Here is a 26,039-nt window from a genome sequence, read left to right as displayed (position 1 = left end):
CTGATTCTATTATGGAAAGAGCCATCCATTACGCTTAAGAAATGTAAATGAGTTGATACACTGAAGCATAGAAATCAGAATGTAAAAAACTTATATTTCAACATGTTTTGGCAGCAGAAGCGGTAGTTGAGTTTTATCACTACCCTACACAACTGGCAAGTGTTGCTGCCTCACATGCTCGTGCACGCATTTACGACAGCCTAAAACCTGCTGCCAAAAGACTGCGGCCTGGTTGAAAGGCAATCTGGCACCCAGTGGGAGTCGAGCAGAAATATTTGAGCAGCACAGACTCTTGACACTGACCGAGTGTTTTTTGTTTTTTTTAGTCTGCTCTCAATTACAAATATTTATTTATTTACACTGCAGTGTAAACCAGAAAGTTGTACTACTACCATAGATGTAATCAGGTTCTATGAGCTTTAAACTCTATTGGTGTAATATATTAGCATGTCAAGAGTGTGGCAAGATGCCATCCAATTAATGTTGGCACCTATGAATGCACAAACTACTTAAAAAACGAAACATAAATTCTCATAAGGGTTAGCACATTATTCAACATGGTTTCTATTGTGTAGATTGCATATTGATGGTACTGTAAGCAGTGAACACCACCTGTAGTCTCCATTTGATTGAGGTTATCAGTTATGAAATTTGAATTTACACCCGAGACTGTAAGCAATTGAATCCAATGTCATTGTGATACCTGCTGCAGTTGTGCGTCCACCACAATTGGAAACCATCATTGGGATTTGTTAGTTCCCAAATTGGATGGTAATCTTTTCAAGTGCTACACAACAGATACATATGGCATGACAAGTTCAGAAAGAGGATTTAGAAGGATCTAATTGAAAGTGTTGCAATGCTTTGTAAGGGGGCAGAGCAACAGTAGATCCATCAGAAGGGGCTGTTTGACTTTCACTCCAGGGCAAATGTCATAACCAGGGGTCAGCAGCCTTTTTGAAAGTGAGAGCTATTTCTCTGCTGCCAATTCATGTGAAGGGCTACTGGTTTGATACGCACTTCTGAAATAACAAAGTTGCTCAAATGACCTCTTAATAATATTAGTGATGATGAATGATATTCATTTATCAGAAGACAGTGATCATATTAATTCTTACAATAATTAGGCAACAGATAAATAGCAATAGGACACACTTTTATATATATATATATATATATATAAATCTCTGCCAGAATGAATTAAACCAAAAGGTTGTTGTAACCTGTAAACGAAATGTTTTTTATTCTTGCTTACTTCACCTAATCTGAATGTGCAATGAATTTCCACATTTTTATGTCCAGTCAAAACAAAACAAACAAACAATGGAATAGTTCCTTAACTGCATCATTCCCACAGAGAAAGCACTTTGGGTTATGGACAAGGCGGAAGAATTTCCAATGAAAGTCAATGATTATAATGCTTCTGGTAGGATATCTTGACAACCAGCTCAATCAGCCTACTCACAAACGTCGGCATCTACTTTTATCGTCCATCAAAAGTGGCAGACTATGCTTTTTACATTGCATTATGTCTCTGGATTGCAATTTATGTCACCTGCCTCCTGTTCTGTGAGTTCAGAAAAGTACACTTATTACTGCTGTGCCGCTGCTGTGTTTTTTTTGTTCGTTCTTCTTTGTATGTGACATTGTAGGCTGTGGATCTCGCCGTGTGGTATAGATTCCAGCCCTGTCCATCAGTGCCCTCAGTACTTATTCAGTAAATACCAGGGGCCCCGACTGAGAGCTGAATCCCTCTTAATACCCGGCAATCCTTAACAGCACTGGACAGAGGCGCACAGACAGAAGATTGGACCTCCATTTCTGAAGGGAAAATGCTTCTTGGGGTGTCAGAGAAGCCACGATTAACTCTGTTTTGTTTTGGATTATTTTTAAACCGAGAATTTAAAACATTCATGGTTCCAAATGACTGGACTACACTGAAACCCTTCATCAAAGCATTTTCACTGAAGCTGACTGTTAGCTCCTGTCAAAGACAAACCAAAAATGAAATACATTTATCTCAATTTAATGGTAATTAACTAGGACATAACCTTAAAATGGAGGGTTATTAGCTGAAGCTGTAACAATCCTCAGACACCGGGTTCAGCAGAGAATGCAGTGCGGCCCACATTAGTTCCCAATTTGTCAGGGCCGTGGACTGAATCGTGGCAAAGCGATCTTTGTGTATTATTAAGAACTGTGTTGCCTCTGTGTGTTTTGGGTGGATTGACACCTTCTTTTGAAACCAGCTGGAGCACAGACGCTTATTTATTTATTTATTTCAAAATGCCAAACTGCACATATTAACTTTCGGAACACTGACCTCAGTAGTTTTAACTCGTTTATTTAAACAGTAACACTATCATCAGCATACACGGGCAGAGTCATTTAATTTAGCAGCATAACACAGGAGGAGTAAATGATGTGAACCCAAATCTGTTCTGTAAAAAACGCAAGATTAGGCAATCAACACCGGAGGGAAATGAATCTATTTTACTTATCACATACCGAGAGGCGTAGTTTGCCGTTAGGCAAGGCAGGCAATTGCTTGGGGCCCCATAGCCAACAGGGGCCCCCAGAGGGCCAACAGATTTAACACAAACCGCATGTCATTCTCATTAGCAGTGCAGCAATGACAACTGACCGTCTCAAAGTCCCTGAGTCAGGTTTTTTTTTCCTTAAAAAAACAAAACTAAACAAAACAAAAACAACCATGTAGAGTAAGGCTGATTACTCTTTTTTTTTTTTTTTTTCAATGAAAGATCATAAATAGTAGTAAAGCTTTTATTTAAATACGTATAGTAAGGTGTTCTTGTATAGTGAGGCGTGTTTTTTTTTTTTTTGGGGGGGGGGGGGGGGTTAAATGACCATGTATAGTTTTTTTTTGTTTTTTGTTTTTGTTTTTTAAAGGATGACCATTTTTGTAACTTAATAAAAGCTTTAAAATACATAGTGATGTTTTTTTTTTTTTAAACAAAATAAAAGCCTTACTATGGTCAGTTTTTGATAGGAAAAAAAGCTTTACTATATACATGGTCATATAAAAAAAAAAAAAAAAAAAAAAATGTTACATGGTACAACATGGTACTTTTTTGTACCTAAAAAAAGCCTTACTATACATGGTATACAACCCTGAAAATACATGGTAATTTTTTTTAAACTTAATAAGAGCCAAACTATACATGGTCAATTTTTTTTTAATTCAAAAATGTCTTACATGGTTATATTTTGATAGGGGAAAAAAGCCTTACTATACATGGTCATTTTTTCATAGAAAAAAAACAAAGCCTTAAAATACATGGTGATTTTTATTTGCAAACATCTGTTTATACTTTGGAAAACAATGACCAAACAGTACAACATCAATCCCCATTTTTTAAATCACTATACGAATGCAAAGCGCAAAATAAACACCAATCACTGGTCAATAAACAGTAATTGGGGGGGGAAATGCTTTTGTAATACACTTTGATGCAAAATTCAGATGAATCCGATTAGGCTATTGAAAAATCGATAGATTAATCGATTCTGAAAAATATTTGATAGTGACAGCACTACTGTCAGTATGTAAGCTCTGGTCTCATCAATACAGAACACTGAAGAGTTAGTCTGTTTTTATGCCCAAGAGAAACGTGTTATCCGATGTGATTACAATAAACGGTGAAAGAACTACAAAATAAAGATGCATTCTGGATGGAGCAGTCATGCCAGCGAGCAACCAGAGCAATGCCATTTTCTTCCCAAAAATGTGGCTATTAGAACTCGAGTCAAACTTATCAATGCAGAGGCCCCTGTGGATAGATCTTTCTTTTATTTTTTTTTCACCCCAAGAGTGCTGGGAGGTTTGTATTCTCAACAGCACTGTGAAAAAAGAGCAAGTGATTAGGCAGCAGAATGGGGCATTCTAGACTGCGAGACAGAGAGAGAGTGAAAAAAAAAAAAGTCTTAAAGAGGTTGCAATGTCATTAATGCGTAAATGTGTCCTGGATTACAAAACATTGATCTCTGAAGATGTTGGCTTTGGCTGTCTCTATTACTCTTCTCCTGCCTCTGCGGGGATTTGGACTTTTCACCTTCAACATCCTATTAGAATTCCTGATAGGCGAATCGCTTGATGCATTCAACTGTTCTCCTTTCTGACTTCTATCTGGATTTAATATTGTCTGAGATTGTATCTTTTATTTTCTTTCGGTGGACCATTTTTTATCTACATTGTTACAATCTTGTATAATGTATTTTTTATTTTTTACTTTTTTTAGTCACCCAGAAACAAGTTCAAATATGCTATCTGTATTTTGTTTTTAATGGTCTTTCAATTTGCCGCTGTTGTTGCAGAACAAGTTTTAAAAAAAAAAAAAAAGTATTTTAAAACTGTCCTATTAACTTCTGGTTTTATCCCTACGGAATTCTAAAGTTTCTACTTTTATTATTTTCCATGGCAAAAATATTTTCAAAATTTGGCCAAATCGGAGTTCTGTGCTGGAATAGACTGTTTAAACAACCTCCGCTGTACCTTCCTCACCAGAAGTCCTCCTAGAATGTTAAGAATATTGATGGCACGTTTAAGGAGGATGCACAATAGTGATTCATTTTCACTTCTGCCTTTGCAATATTAAAGAGCAAAGCGAGTAATGCAAATAAAACGAGTGAACATTGCTGAGCTCAGAGGATAACATATCAAGCAGTGGGCTCTTAAATTCTGACGGGAATCCTGATGTGACACGGTCAATCTCCCTGACAATGGAAGGTTTAATCATCGCTCCTCACTCCAGATTAGATAAATCACTCCTTTTAATAAAGTGCCTCTGGGAATTTCAAGGCTCTCAGAGGAAATTGTGATCTACGGTGATCGACGGGCAACATCAAATATCTGCTTAAGTTCTTGACTAACAATATGCCGGCAAGTTGTCTTTGTCGGTCATTGAAGGTCGTGCTAAAATGAAGCACGGGGAAGACAATGGTTAAGGTAACTGTGCAGTTTCAGACAGGTTGAAGTAATCAGGCATGTCTGTAACACCGTTATGCTCACCTAGGGACTACGAATGATCAATTTAGATTGTAATGAAGATGTAAGATCATATGGCATGCATTTTCAAATTGAGGTCGTGTAAAAGTTCAATTCATTTGCATTTGAGCTGTTCCGTCTTCCTGCCCCTGCTAAGACAATGAGATATTTTGTTTAAAAGGCCTATAGAGGGCATTCATTTAATATTGTATTTATTTATGACACTATATGACACACTTTTTTTTTTACAGTAAAAATATAAAATCATACCTCGCATTCTTGGAAAAGACGACATATTTGACAAGGAGCTTTTGTTTTGTTATAGTCTATTAACGTAACATCCATCCATCCATCCATCCATCCAGCCATCCATCCATCCATCCATCCAAAAGCAACTCAAAGTGCTGAACAAATAAAACATCCATAATACAATAAAAAGAAAAGACATCCCTGATCCCCATATCCCCATGATCGTACCCACAGACACACACGTGCAAACCACAACATGGCGGGGCACAGAAGAACCCTGTGAGGAAACGCACCCAGGAGGAGTTCATCCACACTGAAAGGGATGACTGCCAACCACCACAGGGAGGAATGCCATCCCAGAGACCACCGGCCCACAGTGACCGTGGCCCGCTCCAAACAGACTGAAGCGAGCCACAGCTCCTCTGGGCCAAGAATGTTGACAAATTAATTTATAGTTTATATAAACTCTTTTGGATACTACTATTTATTTATTTACGATGATAATGAACTCGTGCCTCGTTGTGATGTGCGTGAGGTTCATTTTAGCTGGTTTTCCAGCGTATAGTAAAGCCCGTATCCCACTGACGGGAAAATAGTTACAACACTAATGAATGTTGATTACACGTTGGGGTTGCATTTCCTAAACTTTCTCTTAATATTTTTCTTAATGGTCTTTCTTGTGACAAGAAATATCATTAAGCCTGTTTATTGAACCATTCGGACTGTTTCGAGAACGTTTAAGAAACGCTGCAACCTTGAACGAACCCTGATATGAAATCAATATTTGTGAGCCTCGCAAACGTTCGCCCCTCAGTGGGATACAGGCTGAAGGCGCCGCTGCCTCTGTCTCATCTCAGTTGAAGGCGGCTGGTTTTGCACTTTAAAATAGTGCCATATTGCATTACCCGTATCGATCAAAACAAGACACAAACAAAACTAGAATGGAGGAGGTCTCCTGTATTTACTTCTCTGCATGTGACTATTGGCCTGCACAGTAAAGCGAGAAATCATATTCGAGAAGGAAAAAAGAAAACAAACTGCTGAAGCTGACTGAATGAAGGCTGAATTATTTAAGATAGCATCAAAGGCAAAGCGACAGCAACATGTTCAGCTAATGTCAGTGTGTTGACTTTTGCCATTTCAAAAGCCAGATGTCAACAAAAATTGCATATTAAAAATAACTGATGACAAATTGACTCGACAAATAAGCGACTCGCTCATCTGTTTAATCAGAAAATGCTAGATAAAAGGGGTCAAAGGATTATTGCACTTTAATATCCTCAAAATGATTCCCAATAACTTTATACAAGAAGATGAAAAAGACAATGTCAAGAGAAGATGTGTTTGGGGGAAGCTGCGTTTTAATGGAGCTATGATTTTGTTGCAACCTTGTGCTTGTAATACGGTGAATAGCGCAAATCCTTGACAGCCTGGAGGACATGATGTCACCCCATTGACTCACAGCATCCTGCTCTCTAAATCTGGGCTGAGTAAAGACCAAGGATGCCCTCGCTCCATCTTTCTTTGAGCGCAGACTTTAGTCCACTAAATTCTCTAACGATTAAGACCAGCACATGGTCAGCAGAAATAACAATGTAAGTACTCAGAGCTGCATTGTTCACCGCTTTTAAAGTCTCAAATGGCATTTCTGGGGAAAAATGCTCTTTTCCTCGGAATTGTCCACACAGAAAATAGTTCACCTTTTATTCAGGGGTCTTGGGAGACTTTATCTTGCCCGAAAATATCGGCCATTCTTCCCACTTATGCCTTTGAAAATGTATGAAAGTGGGGGTACTTTAATTTAATCTGACATTTGACCTGAAATCCTTCCATTTCAAAGGGAAACATTTGGTGTGCACTTTCATACAATGCCCTTGGAGAGCGACAAGGGAGCCAAAAATGCGTTAGCAACATGGCTGACTCAGAGATATAATTCTCAATGTGATGATTAATCTCAATGGGGAGACTCAAAAATGGGAACGAGAACGCAGCGGTCTCAAAAGGATTTTAAGCAGGGAAAGCAAAGACACCGGCAATTTGATTTCCGGCTTTCTTATAATCACTCACTGTTGGCGAATGCAAAATCCAAAGTGAAATTGCAATTGAACCAAATGATTACACTTGAAATGAAATCCTTTGTGTTGTATTAATTTCACCTTGCCAATGTAATGACTAATGATATCTTACCAGTTATGAGTCACAGCAATCCTCATCTCTGCTTCACGTCAGTGCATGACATCAGTCAACCCAGATGACTGCAAAAAAAGAGAAAAGAAAATAGAGAAGCAACATCAATTAAAAAAAAATACGTATAAATAATACCTTTGTTTTACCTAACATCTGTCTGTGAAATCATCCATTTCTTTATGTTCATTGTACAACTGAAACTGATCACAATCTATATTCTCCCTTCGGAGATTGTAGTGGAAGGAGAATTTATCCTACTTCTGGAGGAAGCCAGAGAGGAGAAAGCGGTGAGAAATTTGGGTCATTCGTGACATAATGCACCAGAACAGACTCTGCTTTGGCACAGAATAAATCATAAATGCAACACCCTTCACGCACAGGAATAAATGACTTCTCGACACCTCAAGCCAAGTGCACAATATAAAGCGGCGCCCTGCAACTGGACAAATGAACACACACATCAAACACTAGGCAATGACATTTTGTAACTATCACTGAAGCCCCCAACAAAGATTGATCTAAGCAAATGGCATCAATCAGGGGATTAAGGGACTGAGTTCTACACATTTCCATTACGAGTGACCTAATCTGTTTATAAGGATGTGCACTTAATGGGCATTGCAATGGAGAGCAAGTGTGTATTGTGTACGCGTGTGTGAGCAAGTGCGAGGTCATCCATCACTGAAGGACCTCTGAGCAGGTGAGGGAGCAGAAGGGAAGGTTAATGTCAGCTGGGAGACGAGCGAAGCTACCATCTAATTCGTATCCAAATCTCCCGTGGCACGGAGAAGCGATTTAGCTGCTTCCTTCCTCTGCTCTCGCTGCTATCGGTGATACGTGGAGAAGAGAATCAAGCCAGCTCACTAAATGAAAGTACCTTGATGCCTTTTATGGCTTTTCTTTGGCGCGAGGAAATGTTGAACAAAAATGTAGCCATTAAAACCAGTGGCGGAGCCAGACTTTTAGAAATAGGGGGGCCAGGGGGGGGCGGGGGGGGGGCGGGGGGGGGCAAGGATACTGCATCCAAAGATGATGCCAAATTTGTTTTCATGAAAATTAATTTAAATCGGAGTCTCTATCGATGTTCAAATATATTTAAGTACAATCATTTGGCGTCTGCTGGGTCCAATCACATTTCAGCAGGGGCACGTGCCACCCCGGCCCCCCCTCTGGCTCCGCCATTGATTAAAACTATTATGACTGTTGGAGAATGTTGGAAGAACGTTTTGAGAATAGTTGAGACCTTGAAAGAACTAACAAACCCTGACGTGAAACCAACATTCACTACTTTTGCAAATGTTCGCCCCTCAGAGGGATATGGGCTTATGATATGCTTTGCAGTAGTAAAGTACTAACTAGTAACAGTAAATATTAAATGAAAATAAGTCTGCACCCTAAATATAAAACAATTGAACGAAAATCAGGAAATAATAATAATAATAATAATAATAATAATAAAACTGACTGAATTTTTTTAATTTCCCACCCATTTGGAAGTTATATTTCTTTGTCAGTTTTATTTGTATGGAATCAAGGACAAATAAAATGTTGGATTATTCCAGTCAAGTTCATGCTGAATGTATTTGATGGTGTGATTGGCTGGCAACCAGTCCAGGGTGTACCCCGCCTACTGCCCAAAGCCAGCTGAGATAGGCTCCAGCACCCTCCGCGACCCTTGTGAGGAATAAGCGGTTAAATAAATTCACAGATGTAGGATACATTGGGGGTTATTAACAAGCAGCTATTCGATCATAGCAAGTTGTGTCATGTTTCAAATCTAGATGGTGTTTCTCCTTTGTTCTTCTGATTAGAGAAAGTAGACAAGACTTTACACCAGGTGAAACCAGGTCTAAGTTGTGGCGCAGGTAGTATCATGCAGTTTTGATTTGATCCAGGCACCGGCAGACAGATTCATTGTTCCATCATCGTATTTTACTCATAAATATGACATCATACGCACGATCGGGTCTAGAAGGCGGTCTACAAGTGCTCACATTAAAGCAGACAACTTTACATCATTTTTGAGTGCCTGGATTTGCTTTTCATTGACATGCAAGATGCATTCCTCCGGCCCAGACTTCTGACATCCCCACTGTGCACAAGACATGACAACGGAGGCTTTCTGAAAATCATCAATATGGACTTTTCGTGAATAGTATTGTAAACCATAAATTTTCTTCATGGCCTTATGTTTCAATCTGTATACTTTGCATGTTTTTTCGGCGCTTACAATTTTCACATTTACAGGTTTCCTAGTCGTGATGTTAAGTAGAACCCATTAGATAGACCAGAGGGCGGGAGCTGCCAAAAAGAGGATCCTGTGAACATGCCAAGTGAATAAAGAGGCTTCATTTTGGTCTCTACGCACCAGTCCCAATTTCCATTTTGGTCTGTCACATTTCTGTAGCTCTAATTTCAAAATGTATGTTTCTCCCAACAGCTTCCATCTTTGCTTAGCAATAATCTTTCCCTATTTACAACTCAGTGCGTCCACAGCAAACTCTGGCATGTCATTTCTCAAGCAGTGCCTTGGAGCTTCTCGTAGGATGCTTGTTGAATTCAACCTTTCCGGTGTCGTTCAATTGGGAAAACCAGAGTGGGTTTTACAGTCACACTGACACATTTCATTCGAGGCAACACCATACCTTCCCTCCTATGTGTCTCCCACATGTACGGCCCATCGCATTTAATCCGACAAGTTTTAGCTCTCTTCCCTCAAACCGTGAAAGGAGTTTATCCTCCTATTCAGTAGTGGATAAACAGCACTGACAGTCAAAAAAGGGAGGAAGACTACAGACGGGATTTGTGATCTGTGGTCTAATCTGTGTCCAATGTGATGCAATAATACCTTAACCCAGCAAGCATGGAGCGTTCCACTTATGTACAGGTTACAGGCAAGATATCACACGTTTACGGGCACCAACATAAATAAATGACAGCTTTTTTTTTTCCATTTAGAAATTGTCATGCATTAGCATGTGGAGGCACTTGTGCATTTCACAGTGCTTTCTCTATAGAATGTATGTATTCATTGCTTTTATTTAACACAACCTGTATGAAAATAAACATAATGCGCATGAAGCCGTACGCAGCCAATATTCATCAAATTTTCCTGGGGAGAAATAAGCACATGCTCACTATTCATCTGTGTGCTCCCTTGTGGATCTGTGAACACCTACACCATCACTGAGCCAGATAGAAATGTGCTGCACGCTGCTTTTATTAGGTGAGCAGAAATCAGCTAAAGGCAATCGTTGCTGCTGATTATTATACGGTAAACACACTGTATACCACTTAACCTCAAAGGGGTTCACTGAGGAGCATCCAGACAGACATATGGTGTGCGTCCTCTCTATTTGTCCTACCATAAAAGTGTAATTCGATGACAGTGGAGGGAGGGGAAAAATCAATTTGCATAAATAAATAGTTTATGTAATTTTCTGAACAGATGTTTGAATTCATCTCATGTGAGTGGGGTACTTTACAGCACTGCACAAGCAGCGACTCAGGCTAACACATGGCACAAAATTGGGAATTACTGAATCAAGCAATTTCAATAGCAACATCTGGATCATATAATCTGATGATTTCTTATTATTGACCTGTCTTATTATTAATGCATCTCGATGCTAACGTTGTTTGATAATAAAAGCGGTGCATTCAAAATGTGAAAAGCTTAAAATCCTCTAAAACTATTTTGTTAGTTTGTGGCTACTACACTACACCTGCTCAGAGGTGTGGGTGGATGTCATTTGGGCATTCAAGACACACATCGTATCCAAAAATTCAGGATGTCAAGGCAGACATTTGTCCGTACCTTTAGTCAAGAATCTAATATATATATATATATATATATATATATATATATATATATATAAAGCATTCTGAGGAAGCACGTTGGAATCGGGCTGTCATGCCTTCTCCAACCTCTTGTTCAAGTCTGTGATGTCGCAGTTGGATGACTGCAACATGGTCAACGGACTGCAGTTGAAATGCAAAACATGGATAAACTGCACTGAAGAGAGAAAAAAAAAAAATCTAATACTGTATGTACTTTGGAAATGTCACACATACAGATATACATCCCCAGCCATACTCCAACTGATGGAAGGCTGCTGATGTCATCCATCTGAGTTCCAATCTGAACTTTCTTTCGTGCTGTGAGGGAGATATGCTAACTACATGCGTCAATGCACTGCAGGAAAAGCTTTTGTGGACATTTTCCACAACAATGCTAGGTTAGAAATTGACCTGATCTCAGAACAACAAAACTGTAGATTCTCCTATTGACAGTAGCCAACTACTAGTTAAAGCTCAGGTCACCAATTCATTGTCCACTTTGAAGGTGGAAGTCTCGTTTTTGAGGGGAACATATTAAGTACCGTAAAAGCCAAAACAAATTCAGATGACCACATAATGCCCGCAATTTAACTAAAACGTTTTTTCCCCGTTTAATTGTAGAGAAAATTGTCATTAACTAAAAATAAATAAAACTCCTCAAAAGACATGCTTGAAACAAAACCAAATGGGGGGCTGCATGAAGGCAGCTTCTGTATGAAATGCAGGACAGACACCACGCCACTCAGACCACGTCGAATTTCACTCACTTTGAACACAACCTGACACTGTGGTCGGCCAAACGTCATACAGTTGGGTCAGTGTGACGGGTAAAGTGCTGCACTGCTCCAACTGTGACACTTTGACGGACAGCCACGGTGATGACTGGACGGCTGAAGAATGACAGCTCAACTGAAATAAACTGGTAAATCAGCCACTGAAACGTGGCTCCTTTGGTCAAAGTACATGCAATATCCCTTAAAACCTTTAACATTAATCACACATTCATTCACCAAATTTTTTAAAGCTGCAATTGACATATAAGGCAGGTTGAAATCAGATTCAGGGTCAACAGGAAAAGTTTATTAAAAAAACAAAAAAACAAAAACAAATTATTAAACTAAAAAAATAATAATTCTAACCTACAGTTGGTTAGTAGCCTACTTGAATACCATTCTCCAATACGAACATGGCAATACAACTTCAGCATTTCAATCATGGCCTATTAAGGCTCAATGTTTTATTAACTACTTGAACCTGTATTTTATCATCAGGTCTGTCACCAGTCAGAAGGCTCACTGGCCGCTGACCGTTCAGGACGGCTGGTATTTTACTGCCACCCTGTGGTAGATCATTTCATTACAACAAAGCATGGTGCATTATAAGCAGTTCACTGGGCGAAGGTTATTGGAAGACAAAAACAAGCTGGTAGTTTGACCAAATATTAACATAAAAATAAAGTGAGGGCAGCAATTCCAGCTTCTGTTGCTTCAAACACCTGACTTTGCTTCTAATGCAATGGTGCTAGCAGTACTCCCTCCTTTCTTCCTTCCTTCCTTCCTTCCTTGTCCTTTGAGCTTCACAACCTCGAATAAAAAGGGAGAAATTGAAGACAAGATGAGCAGCAGTGTCAGATAATGGCAAAGGAGTAAACAGACTTAAAAACACAAATCCCAGTACAGTTAGGACATTATGATTTGAAAGTACGAATACATCTTTTTTTTTTAATTCACTTGTTTCAATTTGATGGCTGCAACACATTCTAAGGGAAAATTGAGTCAGGCTTATTAAAAAAAAAACAAAAAAAAAAACGGAACATTCCACACGTGAACAGGTTGGTTGAAACAGCCGAGTGTCATGGTTGGGTATTGTGCAGTACACATTTATGTTATATATTATTATTTAAAAAGAAAAAAAAAAAAAAGAAAAAAAACCACCTTATAAAAAAAGGCTAGAACAAGCTGTAGTGAATACTTTTTCCTCCCTCACTTTCTTGCTGGCTGGCGTCTGAGTTTCTTGAATGCACCATTGTTGTATTTAAAAACGGCTCAATCATCTGAGGGGGAATGTTGGCTTTTAAGATGTAGTTGTACATCAGAGAAAGTCCTGAAAAGGTGCTGCAGTGAAAAAATGTTCTTGTGTCAGGCTAGGGAGTGACTCAGATGGCCCCTGTGCACAGTTGGTGTCACCACTGATCATCAGGATAGGTCAACTGTGCCACTGCAATCAGTGACCCAACTTGGCGTGCAACTCCTCATAGTCACATCCCAGTAGCAGAAATTTTGTCTGACTTGTTGTCAGTTCACTACAGCACATCTAAAGTTCATGTGGATATGTGCATTGCTGATTTGGCTGACACTTATTTGCCAGCTTAATTACATTAAAAGGGAACCTAATAATACAAACCTCACGAATCACGGTGGCCACCAGGCTGATACTTTTGTGGCGATCAATCAAAACAGCAGTCAGCCACCTCCTGACACAAAAACCTATTAAAAAGAAAGACACACAAAATAGATACACACACTTGTCTTCAGTCTATAAAGGGCACAGTAATTTGTATTCCCTGTGTATCTACAATTAATAATTAAACATTGATTTTTCAGAATGTAGAAAAAAGGGACAGATTAAGAATGGGAGGTTTGAGTCAGATGGCCCCTGTGCACAGTGTGCGTCATCAGGTTGAATCAGATTGGAGCGTGGATGCCACTGCAACATGCCCCAACTGATTAAGTGCAACTCATCACTCTCATTTCCACTCCCCGGGGTTTTACTTCAAATTTCTCCAATTATTTCAGGTAAACAAGTGTGCATGTAATCAAGAAAAGCTGAATTTGCTACTTACAACACAGTCTCTAAAAATGTCATGCATTCATTTTGTGCTTATTGGTATTGACCTTAAAGGAAACTTCACCGTGCAATAAAAAGTTTAAGATCTTCACGTTGCAGTGCCACGTGGTGTCCGTCGTGCCATCACAGAGCCACCAGATTGTGACATTTTAAACCTTCAAAAGCAGACCAAAAAGAAAACTCAGTGAGAGAGACATTTGCCGAATTGAAGATTCACTTCAGAGTTCAGACCAACATTTATGGAGCAGACTTCAGAACTGATGCAAATGCAGTCAACAATAGTTTGTAAACCACGTGGCTGTCTTTCAACTGCTGTGCAAACCATTTGAAAACATTAACGCTTAGAGCGGGTAAGCAAATTAGTTTAAAAAGCGATTAGAACCACGCGAGTAGGACACTATGTCAACCTCCATGTTTTTACGCTCAATTGTTGATTTGGACATAAAATGGCAGTGCATATTTTTGCACTGACCGGCAACTCACCTGCTAGCACTATTTTGCCGTGAACAACTCTGCTTGGTCAATCGCCGGCCCGAGTCATGCACTGCGCGTGGTTCATGACTTGTTGCACCCCATTTCTGTGTCTCTCTACGTTTTTTGCAACCCAAAATAGGCTCTTATCGGCGTTATGGCACAGAATGTCTAGAATCTACTTGTAAATTGTCGCACGATTCACGGCAATATAGCGGTAGCGATCCGGAGCGTTGTCCTTCACGGCAAAGTATCGGACTTCGTAACCGTAGAGAAGTACAAAAGAGAACTAAAAAGCTTCAGGCGAAAGTCGACGAAAAATAAAATGAATTGCTTGGTTGTACAATGAACCAAGGTTAATTAATACTTGTCCGTGTTAGTTTTTAAACCTCATTCAGGGTAAAATAATTAAGTATTAACTCGTGGCTGAGCCAAGCATTTTGCTTGCATTCGTTGCGGTAGTAGCTGACCCATGGAAGTCCGTAACTAAACTATTATGTCCATCTGTTGCTTAACAACAAGTTTGTCTCTAAAACCGTACTACAATTAAAAACTTACCCAAACATCAGAAACGAACGTAGCACATTTTCAAGCGGTCTACTTTAAACAGACGCTTCCGCGGCGGAAGTTCCGCCTCTTAACGCTGAACTGATCTGATAGGCTTATTCGTGAAGGCGACGTTTATTGGTGGTCACAGTAAGTCACGTGACGTGACTTTACCGGTAGATATAAATCAGTGAACCATCTATAGCAGGGGTGTCAAACTCACGTTAGCTTAGGGGCCGCATGGAGGAAAATATATTATCAAGTGGGCCGCATCGGAAAAATAACGGTATATAACTTAAAAACAATTGCTGTAATTTATACGCAGATTTTCGTGGACCAGACCTAAATTACGGAGCTCAATTGTCATCATATTGTTCCGAAAAATAACACAAATGCAAATAGAACACAGCAACACTTTGCCGGTATACATTCTGGACGTGTGAAATCGACCTGTTTTGCATATATATTGTTCCCAGAATGCACTGCATGGCGCAGTTAATGATGTTATAAGGACGTTTATCCTTGTCATATCTATTTGTGTTACCAGTAATTGAATTTGTGTCGTATTTAACACATTTATGTTGGTGTATGATTACAAAAAAAAATAATAATAATTAAACAAACTGTAGTTAAAGTTGTGTGTAAAATAATGACATCCCGGACGACGATTCCCTGGACAAGTTGCATTGGTCATCTGAGGACTGCTTGTGAAATTACAAAGTTATATGTTTTGATTGTGGCTGGCTGATTAATTAGTCGGACATTATAATTTTTTTTTTATTATTATTATTATTATTATTTTTTTTTTTTTTTACTTTACAAAATTATCTCACGGGCCAGATTAAACCCATTTGCGGGCCTGATCCGGCCCGCGGGCCGTATGTTTGACACCCCTGATCTATAGCGTATTTATGGTTGGTATTAGTTTTTTTAATATTAAACTTTGTTCGTCATATGTCAAAAGTTGCACATGATTTACGAAAAGTTGAGTCAGACAAGAGTTTCATTGAAATGCAGTTTTATATTAAAAGATAGCAAAGGGATAATTCACTATATCACACAACACAGCTTGTTAGTACTGCCATGGAAATACATAGTCTGTTCATATTTACACATCAAACGACAACCAAACAAATCATAAATACCTCTTATTGTTATTAACTTTACAACAGCTATAAGTGACCAGTATTTCATAACATAAAAGGGGACTATTAAATAAATGGCATACTCCCTATCATTTACAACTCTTGAAAACAGTGGTTAAAATAATCCAGCAAATCTTAAACAAAATGTTCTTCTCCAGTGAGTAAAATTAATGCAAGTCTAATTACAGCCATGAAATCCCTTTGTACAAAAGACTATACAGCTCAATCAAGACAGTATCTTCAACTGAAATGTCATATATCCGAAAAATACAATTTGTACAGTTTTAGCGTTCCTGCAGCAGAGTTGGAGGGACTGTGAGCTGGGATGACGACGATAGCTTGGGTCACTATGATACTCTGTAGGCCGACTGTCAACCAACTGTCAGACTAGTTCTGTAGCTGCCAAGACCCTCTTCCATTGGCTTCAGTGCTTTTTTCTAGCAGCGAAACAGCAAGTTGCTGAGCTCTGAGCAGGTACTTCAAAATACATTGTTCTACTCATATAAACATAGATGTCCGAGTAGCAATATAATCATGTCAATAACACATGGGAGGGGGGACATTCTTAAAGCAATGTGTCATAGGTTAAATGAAGGTTAAATGTTTTAAAATGATGTGATGTTTCCCATCTTGAACAGTGTTTCTAAATTACGCTACACTACTGCTGCAGAAACTGCATGTGCACTTCTGCACCACAAACTTGGAGTTTATTTAAAAAAACAAAAACACAAAAACAAAAAACAAAAAAAACCACTCCAGATAGCAGTGCTTGGCAAATAAGGGATTTTCAGACTTGTGCATTGTTTTTTGTGTTAAAAAGAACTTAATAGAAAATTGCACAGGTTGTAGGATATGGTAATATAAATCTATTCATCATAGTGTTTCCAAAAAGTGTATTCAATTTGCAGGTTCATGTAAGAAAATGTGATACATTTTTTTTTTCCCCATGCCAAAATAACTTGGAATATATATACTGTAGCAGCCTTCAAATATTATATGCTTACAACTTGGGTTTGGCAGTGCACTAAAAGACACCATTACAATGAAAGCATGTTATGCTTGGGGGAGTAAGCAGAGTCGAGATATTTTGTAACATAAAACCAAGGAGCATACATTACAATCATAAGTGCTGTGTATATAGTTTGAAATTGCAGGGACCAATGACGAGTGAAACAATTGATGTAATAAAATTCTATTTTGTCAGCATCTATACCATACTCACCGTCCTTTAATTTGTCACACATACAGTATAGATATAAAAGCACAACTACCTGCATGGCTAGCTATCACCACGGGCACATGTGAACACATATTTCTTGTGATATGGTTGATCAAATGGGTTGGAAAAAAACATACAGGAACATTTGGATATGCATAACAAAAATATCTGTCACTTCGGCTGTTACATCACTGCAACTTCCTTAACTCAGTCTAAGGAGGAGCGATGGTTAAATGACTTTAAGCACCTTTTCGGCAGCGTTTGCAGAAATATGCTTGTACAATCAGCTGAAGAGTTCCCAGCTAAATCCTTGCTTCAACTGCTTGGCTTGTTAAAGAGAAAGTCAACATTAAACAGTTCTTGACAATAATATGTTATATGTGACCTCACTAGTCTAAACATGGCTTTCTGATTAATATTAGATATGTGGAATATGAGTTATGAAGCAAAATCCATTTTTTATTTATTTTTTTAATCCATCGCATGGCTGAGATTGAAGATGACATCACGGTTTCTCAGTCCTCCGGCAACAACCAATTACAGCTCACCTGTTTTCTGAAGCTGAGCTGTGATAGGTTGTTACCTGAGCAACGGTGATGTCATTGTCACTCGACAGCAAGTGGCAAAATGGCCGCCTTGGCTCCAGTTGGAGGAGTGGAACCGTCACTTGCCTTCGTTGCAGGTTGGTGTGGGTTCACTTCTCCGCCTGGGAGACCATGTGTGGCTTACGTGAGCTTGTGGGAGTGAGTGATTACAAAAAATAAAAAATAAAAATGGCCGCCTTCTGATATTGATAAAAACTGCTGGATTTTGCGCCTTAAATCATACTCCACTAATGCAATATTAACCAAAATATGGTATTTAGACTAGTGCGGGTGCATAAAACATATTCTCGTCAAGAAAACTTTTTGGGGTTGACTTCCCCTTGAAAGAAAATACTACTTCTTCTCCAGCCGTGGCATGAAACAAATCTTAAATTGTGACACCTTCCTATTGATTTGTAAAGGCAAGAAGGAAGCAAGCATGGGGACTTGGTAAAGCCCCACCCTTTGGCACTATCATAAATACAACACTTGAATACCTGCTGCACGAAGCTCAACACAACACTCACTGTCCTGTGAAAGCTTGAAAGCCCACTCCAAAGTACAAAAAAAAAATAATAATAATTAATAAATATAGTTCATAAAGAGATGAGTGGTTTTAGGGCACCATAGTTAGAATCCTGGGAGGGTGTTGATTCAGCTGAATCCAAAGAGGAAATAAAAAAAAAAAAATTCTCCCAAAAATGGTGATGTTGTACACAGAGATATTTGTCACAATGAGAGTCTGCATCCTTGAGTGTTTGCACCTCTGGTCACTTCCTCCCAAGAGTCCTTTGCGTTTTCGGATTCCTGCATACTAATTAGTTTATAAATTTGCCTGAAAGCATTTTAGCACAGTACTATGGGGGCCTGTGTGTGTATGCGTGTACAACTAGGACAGGACGGAGCCCCAGTTTCAACTGAACAGTTCATTTGGAAACGTTTGATTTTGACTCTAAACTTACATCCGCGCTCGTACCGTGAATCGTCTGCACTAGCTGAAAAGACAGACGGGTTTGTATGTTTTTGTATGTTTTTGACAGAAAGCGCGCAGGCCACCCTCAAACTTCACTCTCGGTGGAGGGCTTGCGCATGGACATCCAGCCGGTGTCGGGCAGGCTGTGCTGGGCGTGACGCTGAGGGGTGATGGCTGAAGGGGTGAGGGTGGTGATGGAGGAGCATTCCGACGCCTCCTCCTGGAGGAGTTGCTCCGTCTCGGCGTCGTCCAGCGAAGCGCTGCTGGCCTGGAGTGAAACGGTGTCTGTGCGCATGCAGGTGTGCAGGCCCCCTCGCGACGGCTTGATTTGTTTGAGGTCATCCCAGTAAAGCTCCTCGGTGGACAGAAGACACACACCCTCCACAATCCGGATCTTCTCCTTTGTGTAGCCTCCGTCCACAACACCCTGGACAATACATACAATATACAGTTAGTTAGAGGGTGTGTGTGAAGGAGCAATCCAGATCCAGGCATGCTCACACTGATCAACACCTTTTTCATGATCTAGTTTTGATTTCAATCCCAGTTATGACAACAAGCAAGTATTCATTTAAAGCAAAACAACTCGCACGCAATTCTGATCAGTCTCATAGCAACTGTGATGTGATGAATAGCTTCTCAAACGCATAGTCAAAAAAAAAAAAGTCACAGTTTCTTTATGGCATATTGGTGTAGTGTTCATGTTTTGATCTGAACTTGCGACTTGAGTTGTTAGAGAGCAAGTGAGAGCAGACAGTGGACACGATCGTCGTCCATTGTTGGAACGCTCCATTGCAAGCCGGCAGGACTTCCTTGTTCGCCAAGCTGCTCACTCGACCAATGACAGGCAGTTTGCAATGGCCGAGTCCAACCCAACACACGCTTAAGACCGCCCCCTCATTTGAATAACATTTCGACTTGGCAGTACGGCCCCAAACTGCCAAAATTCAAAATAAATATGAATGACTAAATAAATAAATAAATGACTAAATAAATAAATAAATGACAAAGAGTGGAAATAACAACGTATTTATTTCCATTTATATATTTTTTTTATATAATTTTCAAATTATGTTTTTTTATATTTTTATTTTTACTTTTAGTCATTTATTTATTTATTTAGTCATTTATTCTAATTTTGACAGTTTTGCTCCTCCATAGTCCCAACTATGGCCCGGGGTCCATTTGCGGCCCACAATCCATTTTTCAGTAAGCCACGACATAAATTTAAAGTGGCATTTGACACAGTTAAAATAATAATGATAATAATGTTTGGAGATGGTCAAAGTAAGAAGGGAGGGTGTTGTAAAAAAAAAAAAATAGGTGCCACTATTCTAAATAAATTGGTTTATATATTGTAGCAAATTTCTAGATATGCAAAAGCACAAATAAATTATTTGTACATTTTTTTTTTTTTTAGGACTAAACACAATTTCTCTTCATAACATTATGTGGCCTATGCATCCGGATTTTCTGTAAGTGTCCCTCAAATGGAAATTTTTGGACACCCCTTCTTCACACGATCAGGATTTTTCAGCAGATCACTGAGCAGTAGCTTTTTTTTGTTTGTTTGTTTTCTTGTTTTTTGTTTTTTTGGTGGAAGATAGCCGATCATTGATTCGATCAGAAGATGGAGCAATATATCTATTTATTTTTACTGTACACTCGACCGCCGCCATTTGCAAGTGATAGGGGACTGACCGGGTCTCCGAATAGAGAATGCCCCACGTATAATTGACACCAACTGAAATATAAATGCATGGGAGGAAAAAAATAAAATAACCCCCCCCCCAAAAAAAAAAAAACAAAAACAAAAAAACAAAACAAAATCAAAACACTGACAAACATTGAATATAATGTACTGTCTTATTTTACAGAGACGATCAATGACGTCACTGACCATTCAAGGCAAATTAAGACATTACAGCTGATTACCGATTTTGTAAAAAATGCCAAATATCGTCCGATCCCGATCCAGCCGATCAGATCATTATAAAGTCTAATTGAGACCACAGTCCATACAATATTGTACTGTCTAATAATAAAGCCCATATCTAATGCTGAATGAAAAAGAAGCGTAAATGACGAAGTCCCTGGCCTCAGACAACTGGGAAAACCAATGTTGCGTTTTCCTCCTGCCCGAGATGTCAACTTCAGCAAATATTGCTAATTCTAGAGACACTGTAGAAACGTAACACATATATGGAAATAGATGATGAAATCAGTGGGTTTTGGGGGTGGTGACATTGTTCACAATGGATGTGAACCTGATACATTGTCCAACTACCAAAAGGATCACTGCTCAATCTCATTAAAAGTTAGGGATTGTACAGCCACCTCAAACAACTTTGTTAGTCACACTTACTGTATCAAACATGTCAAAGAACTACAGACAAACATGCCCAAGAAAAATCCTGACACAGCAATCTGACTGTCTAGAATCAACATCTGTGGAAAAGATACACTTCCTTCATGCGGTGTAACTACCTCTCCACAGCACTTTAGGGTTCAAAAGATAAATGGGGAGAGGGAGTTGTAGGGATGAGAGCGCTGCAGGGAGTACAAGAGAGGCAGCAAAAGATGAATGCGTGTGTACTTTTTCGAGATTTAATTCAATGTTAATATTGATTGAAGTGATCAACAATATAATGGAGAAAAACCTCAAGTCCACTCGGCCAATGTGATTTTATTACCTCTTTCTTGTATCGAAGTTGATTATATATTGGAGGCTTCTGTGAGGCCTCAAGCTTGACCTCTTGCGTGGAAGTCCGGTACGAAGGGTTGCTGTAGGTCAGGTTGCTAACTCCTGGGTCAGCGAACTTTGACTTTTTGTGTCTGTTGGTCAAATATAGAACAATCAGATCTTAAATGGACGTTGTGTATTAAAAATGATGCAGTTATTACATTCAGGGTAAGACTTTATACAGTATGTAAAAGTGTTGTCCAATGGGGGACTCACCTGTAAATAATCAGCGCAACAATGAGAATCAGAATAGCCAGTATGGTCAAAACTCCACCAATCACATAGCTGATATGAAGCCCTTCCCCTGTAACATGAAGCAAATGTTAACAGGTTGTGTTGCACATGCTAGACTTGTCTACAAACAATATATAAAAGGGGTGTCAGGCGATTAAAATTTTTAATCGCAATTATTCACATGATTTCAATAGTTAACTTACAATTAACTGCAAATTTTAGATATGTTCTAAATGTTTAAATAAAATACTCTTGTTAATATAAAAGATGGAAAAAATGTTCAATAGAAATATGGCTGCATGCTTTAGTCATTGATACCGTGATTTCCTAATCATGGAATTGAGTTAAAATTAAAAAGATGTACTGTACTTTAAAAAAACAAGTGTTATATTGATTTGTGTTGAGGTCATTTTTCTGCCACTAGATGGCATATTTGCATTTGTAAGACGCTCGGTGCATTGTTTTTTTCATATTAAGAGCTATCTAATCTTTAACATGAAATCACTTGTGAAATTCTGCACATTTTTAAAATTGTAAAATACAACTTGGCCCCAGTCTCCACAAATATATGCATTATTATTACTACATTTATTACCCCCCACAATAAAGAGTTTCCAAGTCAGGGAACGGTAAGTCATTAATTATGTGTTCAAAAAATGAGTGGCAGACTTTTATTTAACTCAAAATTAATGCACTAATTTTGACACCCCTAATATATAAATACTGAATACTGACCATGGGGCGCAGTGACCACATTACTCTGTAAGCACCCTTCCAAATTCAGGTTCTTGTCAGTGCAGCTGTGAACAAAATTATAAATACAGCTTGAGTAACCAAACAAGGCATTTTGTGTATTTATAATCCCATTTGATGTAATAAAGTCAAACGATGACATACTTGACCACTGAGGGTCCCACTTGGGAGGTTTCTGTTGGGGTTTTGGGGATCTTGTTAGGGACGGGGGTGCTGCTGCTTTCTCTGCTGGGAGAAGTGGGGACGTAGCCTGCAACTGATAAAGAGTGTGCACTTGTTAGTCAAACCATTGCCCACAAAGTAACTGACGAAGCACGGTGGACTCATCAGCCACTCACTGGTGGAGCACGGTCGTCCGTCAGGCTCGTCTGGGCACGCACAGACAAAACTGTTGGTCTTGGCGAAGCACAGGTGAGTGCAGCCTCCATTGTTCACCCCACAGAGGTTGGTACCTGGCGGAAGAGGATGTTTTAAACAAGCACTAAGCATCCCTTTTTGGGACAAATAGAGACAAAACATGGTATACCTCTGCTGTTTTGGCACTTCTACAAACAAACGCATCGCTTACCTGTCTGCCTGTTAGGTGATACCACTATAATGTCCATGAGACCCTCAACATTGGCCAGCACAGTTTCCTTGTTACGGCCAGTGTGTTTGTCCACCCGCTGGATGGACTTAGTCTGCCAATCCGTCCAATAGATCCAACGGTCTTGCTGCGAGAGTCGGGAGAAAGGGGTTAGAGGGGAGGACACCGGCTTCAACTGGGGAAACGAAGGCAGAAGAAGAGAGGAAAGGAAAACACAGACAAGGAGAGGGGGAATGGGAGGAATAAAGGGAGGGGGGTAGGAAGAAGAAGGAGGGAGAAAAATGAGGGTCAGAGTGGAAGGGAAGAAGAAGAAGAAATGGTCAAGTCAAATGAGCCAAGTATGAACTGGAGGACGAGCAGATGACCAGTGACCAGAGTTACACGGTGAGCTGAAACGTGACAGAGCAGGTGAGTGACGGAGGCAGCCATGAGGAAGGGTCAGTCCAGTGATTGCTAGCCGGGGGGGGCAGAGAGGTTGCGGGTGGGGGTACCTGTGTTAGGGCGAAAGGGTGGGACACTGGGCTAACGAGGATCTGGCGCAATTTCCCATTCAGGTCAGAACTCTCAATCCTGTCCAAGTGGGCATCGACCCAAAAGATCCTGCAGGAAACATCACAGATTCATGAAGGAACTTTTTTTTTTTTAACATTGGAATTGTTCTAGGTAAACAAATTAGGAGTTTCTCCTGACATTTCAGTTATAAAAGTAGCATTTTCTGATAACACAGGTAGTCTCTGACCTCCGTGTGTCGTAGTCTAATGTGAGTCCATTGGGCCAGCCCAGGTCAGTATTAATTAGAACTTTGCGGTCGGTGCCATCCAGGTGAGATCGCTCGATCTTTGCGATGTGACCCCAATCGGTCCAAAATAGGAACCTGCACAGAAAAGTGAGACTGCTGAGGTGAGAAGCAAAACAAGAGCAGACATTGGATGTTCTTTGTTTACATATCTGCTGTCAGAAAGAGTCTAAGACAGTTGGGTTCTTAACCTGGGTTCAATGTTTTGATTGTATCTGTTGCTCCTGGGTTCTAGATTAAAAAAACATGATGAGTGATGGGGAGTCCAATGCCAAGTTGAGCAATTCTGACCCAGCACAACTAGCTATCTAGCATTGTATTTTTCATAAATAAGAGTTCGGTGAATCCACACAGGTGGGGTTCAGTACCTCCAACAAGATTAAGAACCACCAGTCTCAGATTTTATTTGGATGGATTCTTAGTGTGTTAAATAGAATTTAGGCCTTGCATTTCACTTCAGTCCTTGCTCACCCTTTGCTTGGGAAGACTGCAATGGCTCTGGGTTCATCCAAACTGTTGTTGACAAGGACTTTGCGACTGGTTCCGTCAATACGCGCCACCTCAATGGTGTTTCGTCCGGTGTCGGTCCAGTACATGTTTCTGGCCACCCAGTCCACTGCCAGCCCATCTGTGGTTTTTAGGCCCTGGCTGATTACGGTTTCCATGCCACTGCCATCAAGATTTGAACGCCTAAAACCACAAGTAAAATAATATAACATATATACAATATAGTCATGTATTACAAAAAAAACAAAAAAACAAAAACAAAACGTAATTTTGGGCTCGTACCTTATCACATCCAAGGTGACATCAGTGTAGTACAGTTTTCCATCGACACTGTCATAGTCTAGTGAAATGACATTGTGCAGCTCAGGCACAGGGACATGCACGTCTGTGTGATCATTCGTGTCCAAAGAGATTCTCCGCACACTGACGCGGTTGGAGAAGACAAGGAAGGTTTCGGGGGAGTCGTCACATGACCTGCCGTCTCCCTTGAGCAGGATGCCGGTGGGACAAGCACAGGAAGTACCATTGGGACGAGGCAGGCACAAGTGAGTGCAGCCACCGTTCTTCCTGCCACACTTATTGTATCCTGAGGAGGACAAGGGAGGGAGGGAGGAAATGATATTAATGAGTGGGAAATGCATATTAACTGCATAAGCACAAGATACACGTGTCACTCAGAAGCTCTTGCTAGGGCAATGCACAATTCTAACAGAATAAAGCTGATTAAATAAAAAGTGACGATTAGGAAAAATAACAGTGATTAATAGCATAGCAACTGACAACATTCTCATCATGAGGGTGATTAAGAAAAAACGATGAGCGTCATCATTGTCCAACGTTGCCATCATAGATGACATAATAACTGCATAAAATAATATACCTGTGTCACTCAGAAACTCTTGTTAGAGCAATGCACAATTCTACATGACATAATAAAACCTATGACAAAATAAGAGTGACTAAGCTAAGTAATAGCATAGCAACTGACAACATTTTCATCATAAAGTATAAAACTCAACAAACTGAGTGGCTATCGCATCATCATCTAACATTATCATCATCATCAAAATAAAATACATAGTAACTGCATAAGCATAAATCCATAACACAATGACCCCATGACCTGCATAAGCATAGTAATTGTATAAGCATAATGCACCAACATTAAATTTTTCACGACTTGAAAAAAAGATTGTAAACCAGGATATCTCACCAACACAAGTGACCTTTTACCTCAACAATGTTATGGATGAATGATAAAAAACGTTCCGACACACTCAAAATCTTGTTTAAAAAAAAATCCCGTAAGACATTTTTTTGTATATTCACATATACAAAAGCTAAGTATAAATGC

At 39.6% G+C, this 26,039-nt stretch overlaps 1 protein-coding gene, 1 long non-coding RNA gene and 2 other non-coding genes across 7 annotated transcripts in view; all 4 read right to left on the bottom strand.

Moving 5' to 3' along the window:
* Positions 1-12,339: 12,339 nt before the first annotated feature.
* Positions 12,340-15,273, bottom strand: LOC144017071 (uncharacterized). Of its 2 annotated transcripts, none has more exons than XR_013283088.1 (4): positions 15,158-15,273; positions 14,176-14,283; positions 13,685-13,767; positions 12,340-12,864 (listed from the first exon to the last, which is right to left on the bottom strand). It is a non-coding gene; the product is annotated as an uncharacterized LOC144017071 (long non-coding RNA). The 2 variants fall into 2 exon arrangements; XR_013283089.1 differs by having other exon boundaries at positions 14,193-14,283.
* Positions 13,433-13,543, bottom strand: LOC144018240 (small nucleolar RNA SNORD67). Its single transcript, XR_013283380.1, has one exon. It is a non-coding gene; the product is annotated as a small nucleolar RNA SNORD67 (small nucleolar RNA).
* On the bottom strand, positions 13,920-14,032 carry LOC144018238 (small nucleolar RNA SNORD67). The gene has a single exon (XR_013283378.1). It is a non-coding gene; the product is annotated as a small nucleolar RNA SNORD67 (small nucleolar RNA).
* Positions 15,274-16,146: 873 nt separating the features above from the next.
* Positions 16,147-26,039, bottom strand: part of lrp4 (low density lipoprotein receptor-related protein 4) — a 90,791-nt gene continuing 80,898 nt past the window's right edge. Inside the window, exons 28-38 of one of the 3 annotated variants that reach the window (XM_077519404.1) lie at positions 24,968-25,271; positions 24,650-24,868; positions 24,122-24,256; positions 23,874-23,982; positions 23,365-23,557; positions 23,135-23,248; positions 22,941-23,052; positions 22,779-22,843; positions 22,026-22,113; positions 21,760-21,901; positions 16,147-19,493 (exon numbers count right to left, since the gene is read on the bottom strand). In XM_077519404.1, the coding sequence (XP_077375530.1) occupies positions 19,152-19,493; positions 21,760-21,901; positions 22,026-22,113; positions 22,779-22,843; positions 22,941-23,052; positions 23,135-23,248; positions 23,365-23,557; positions 23,874-23,982; positions 24,122-24,256; positions 24,650-24,868; positions 24,968-25,271 (1,823 nt within the window). In that variant the 3' untranslated portion in view covers positions 16,147-19,151. The other 2 variants (XM_077519405.1, XM_077519406.1) reach the window with 2 other exon arrangements.

Source organism: Festucalex cinctus, chromosome 4 (genome assembly GCF_051991245.1).
Source record: "Festucalex cinctus isolate MCC-2025b chromosome 4, RoL_Fcin_1.0, whole genome shotgun sequence".
In the NCBI taxonomy this organism is placed as follows: domain Eukaryota; kingdom Metazoa; phylum Chordata; class Actinopteri; order Syngnathiformes; family Syngnathidae; genus Festucalex; species Festucalex cinctus.
Note: the sequence above shows the minus strand (reverse complement) of the source record. Positions and strands in the feature narration are given on the sequence as shown.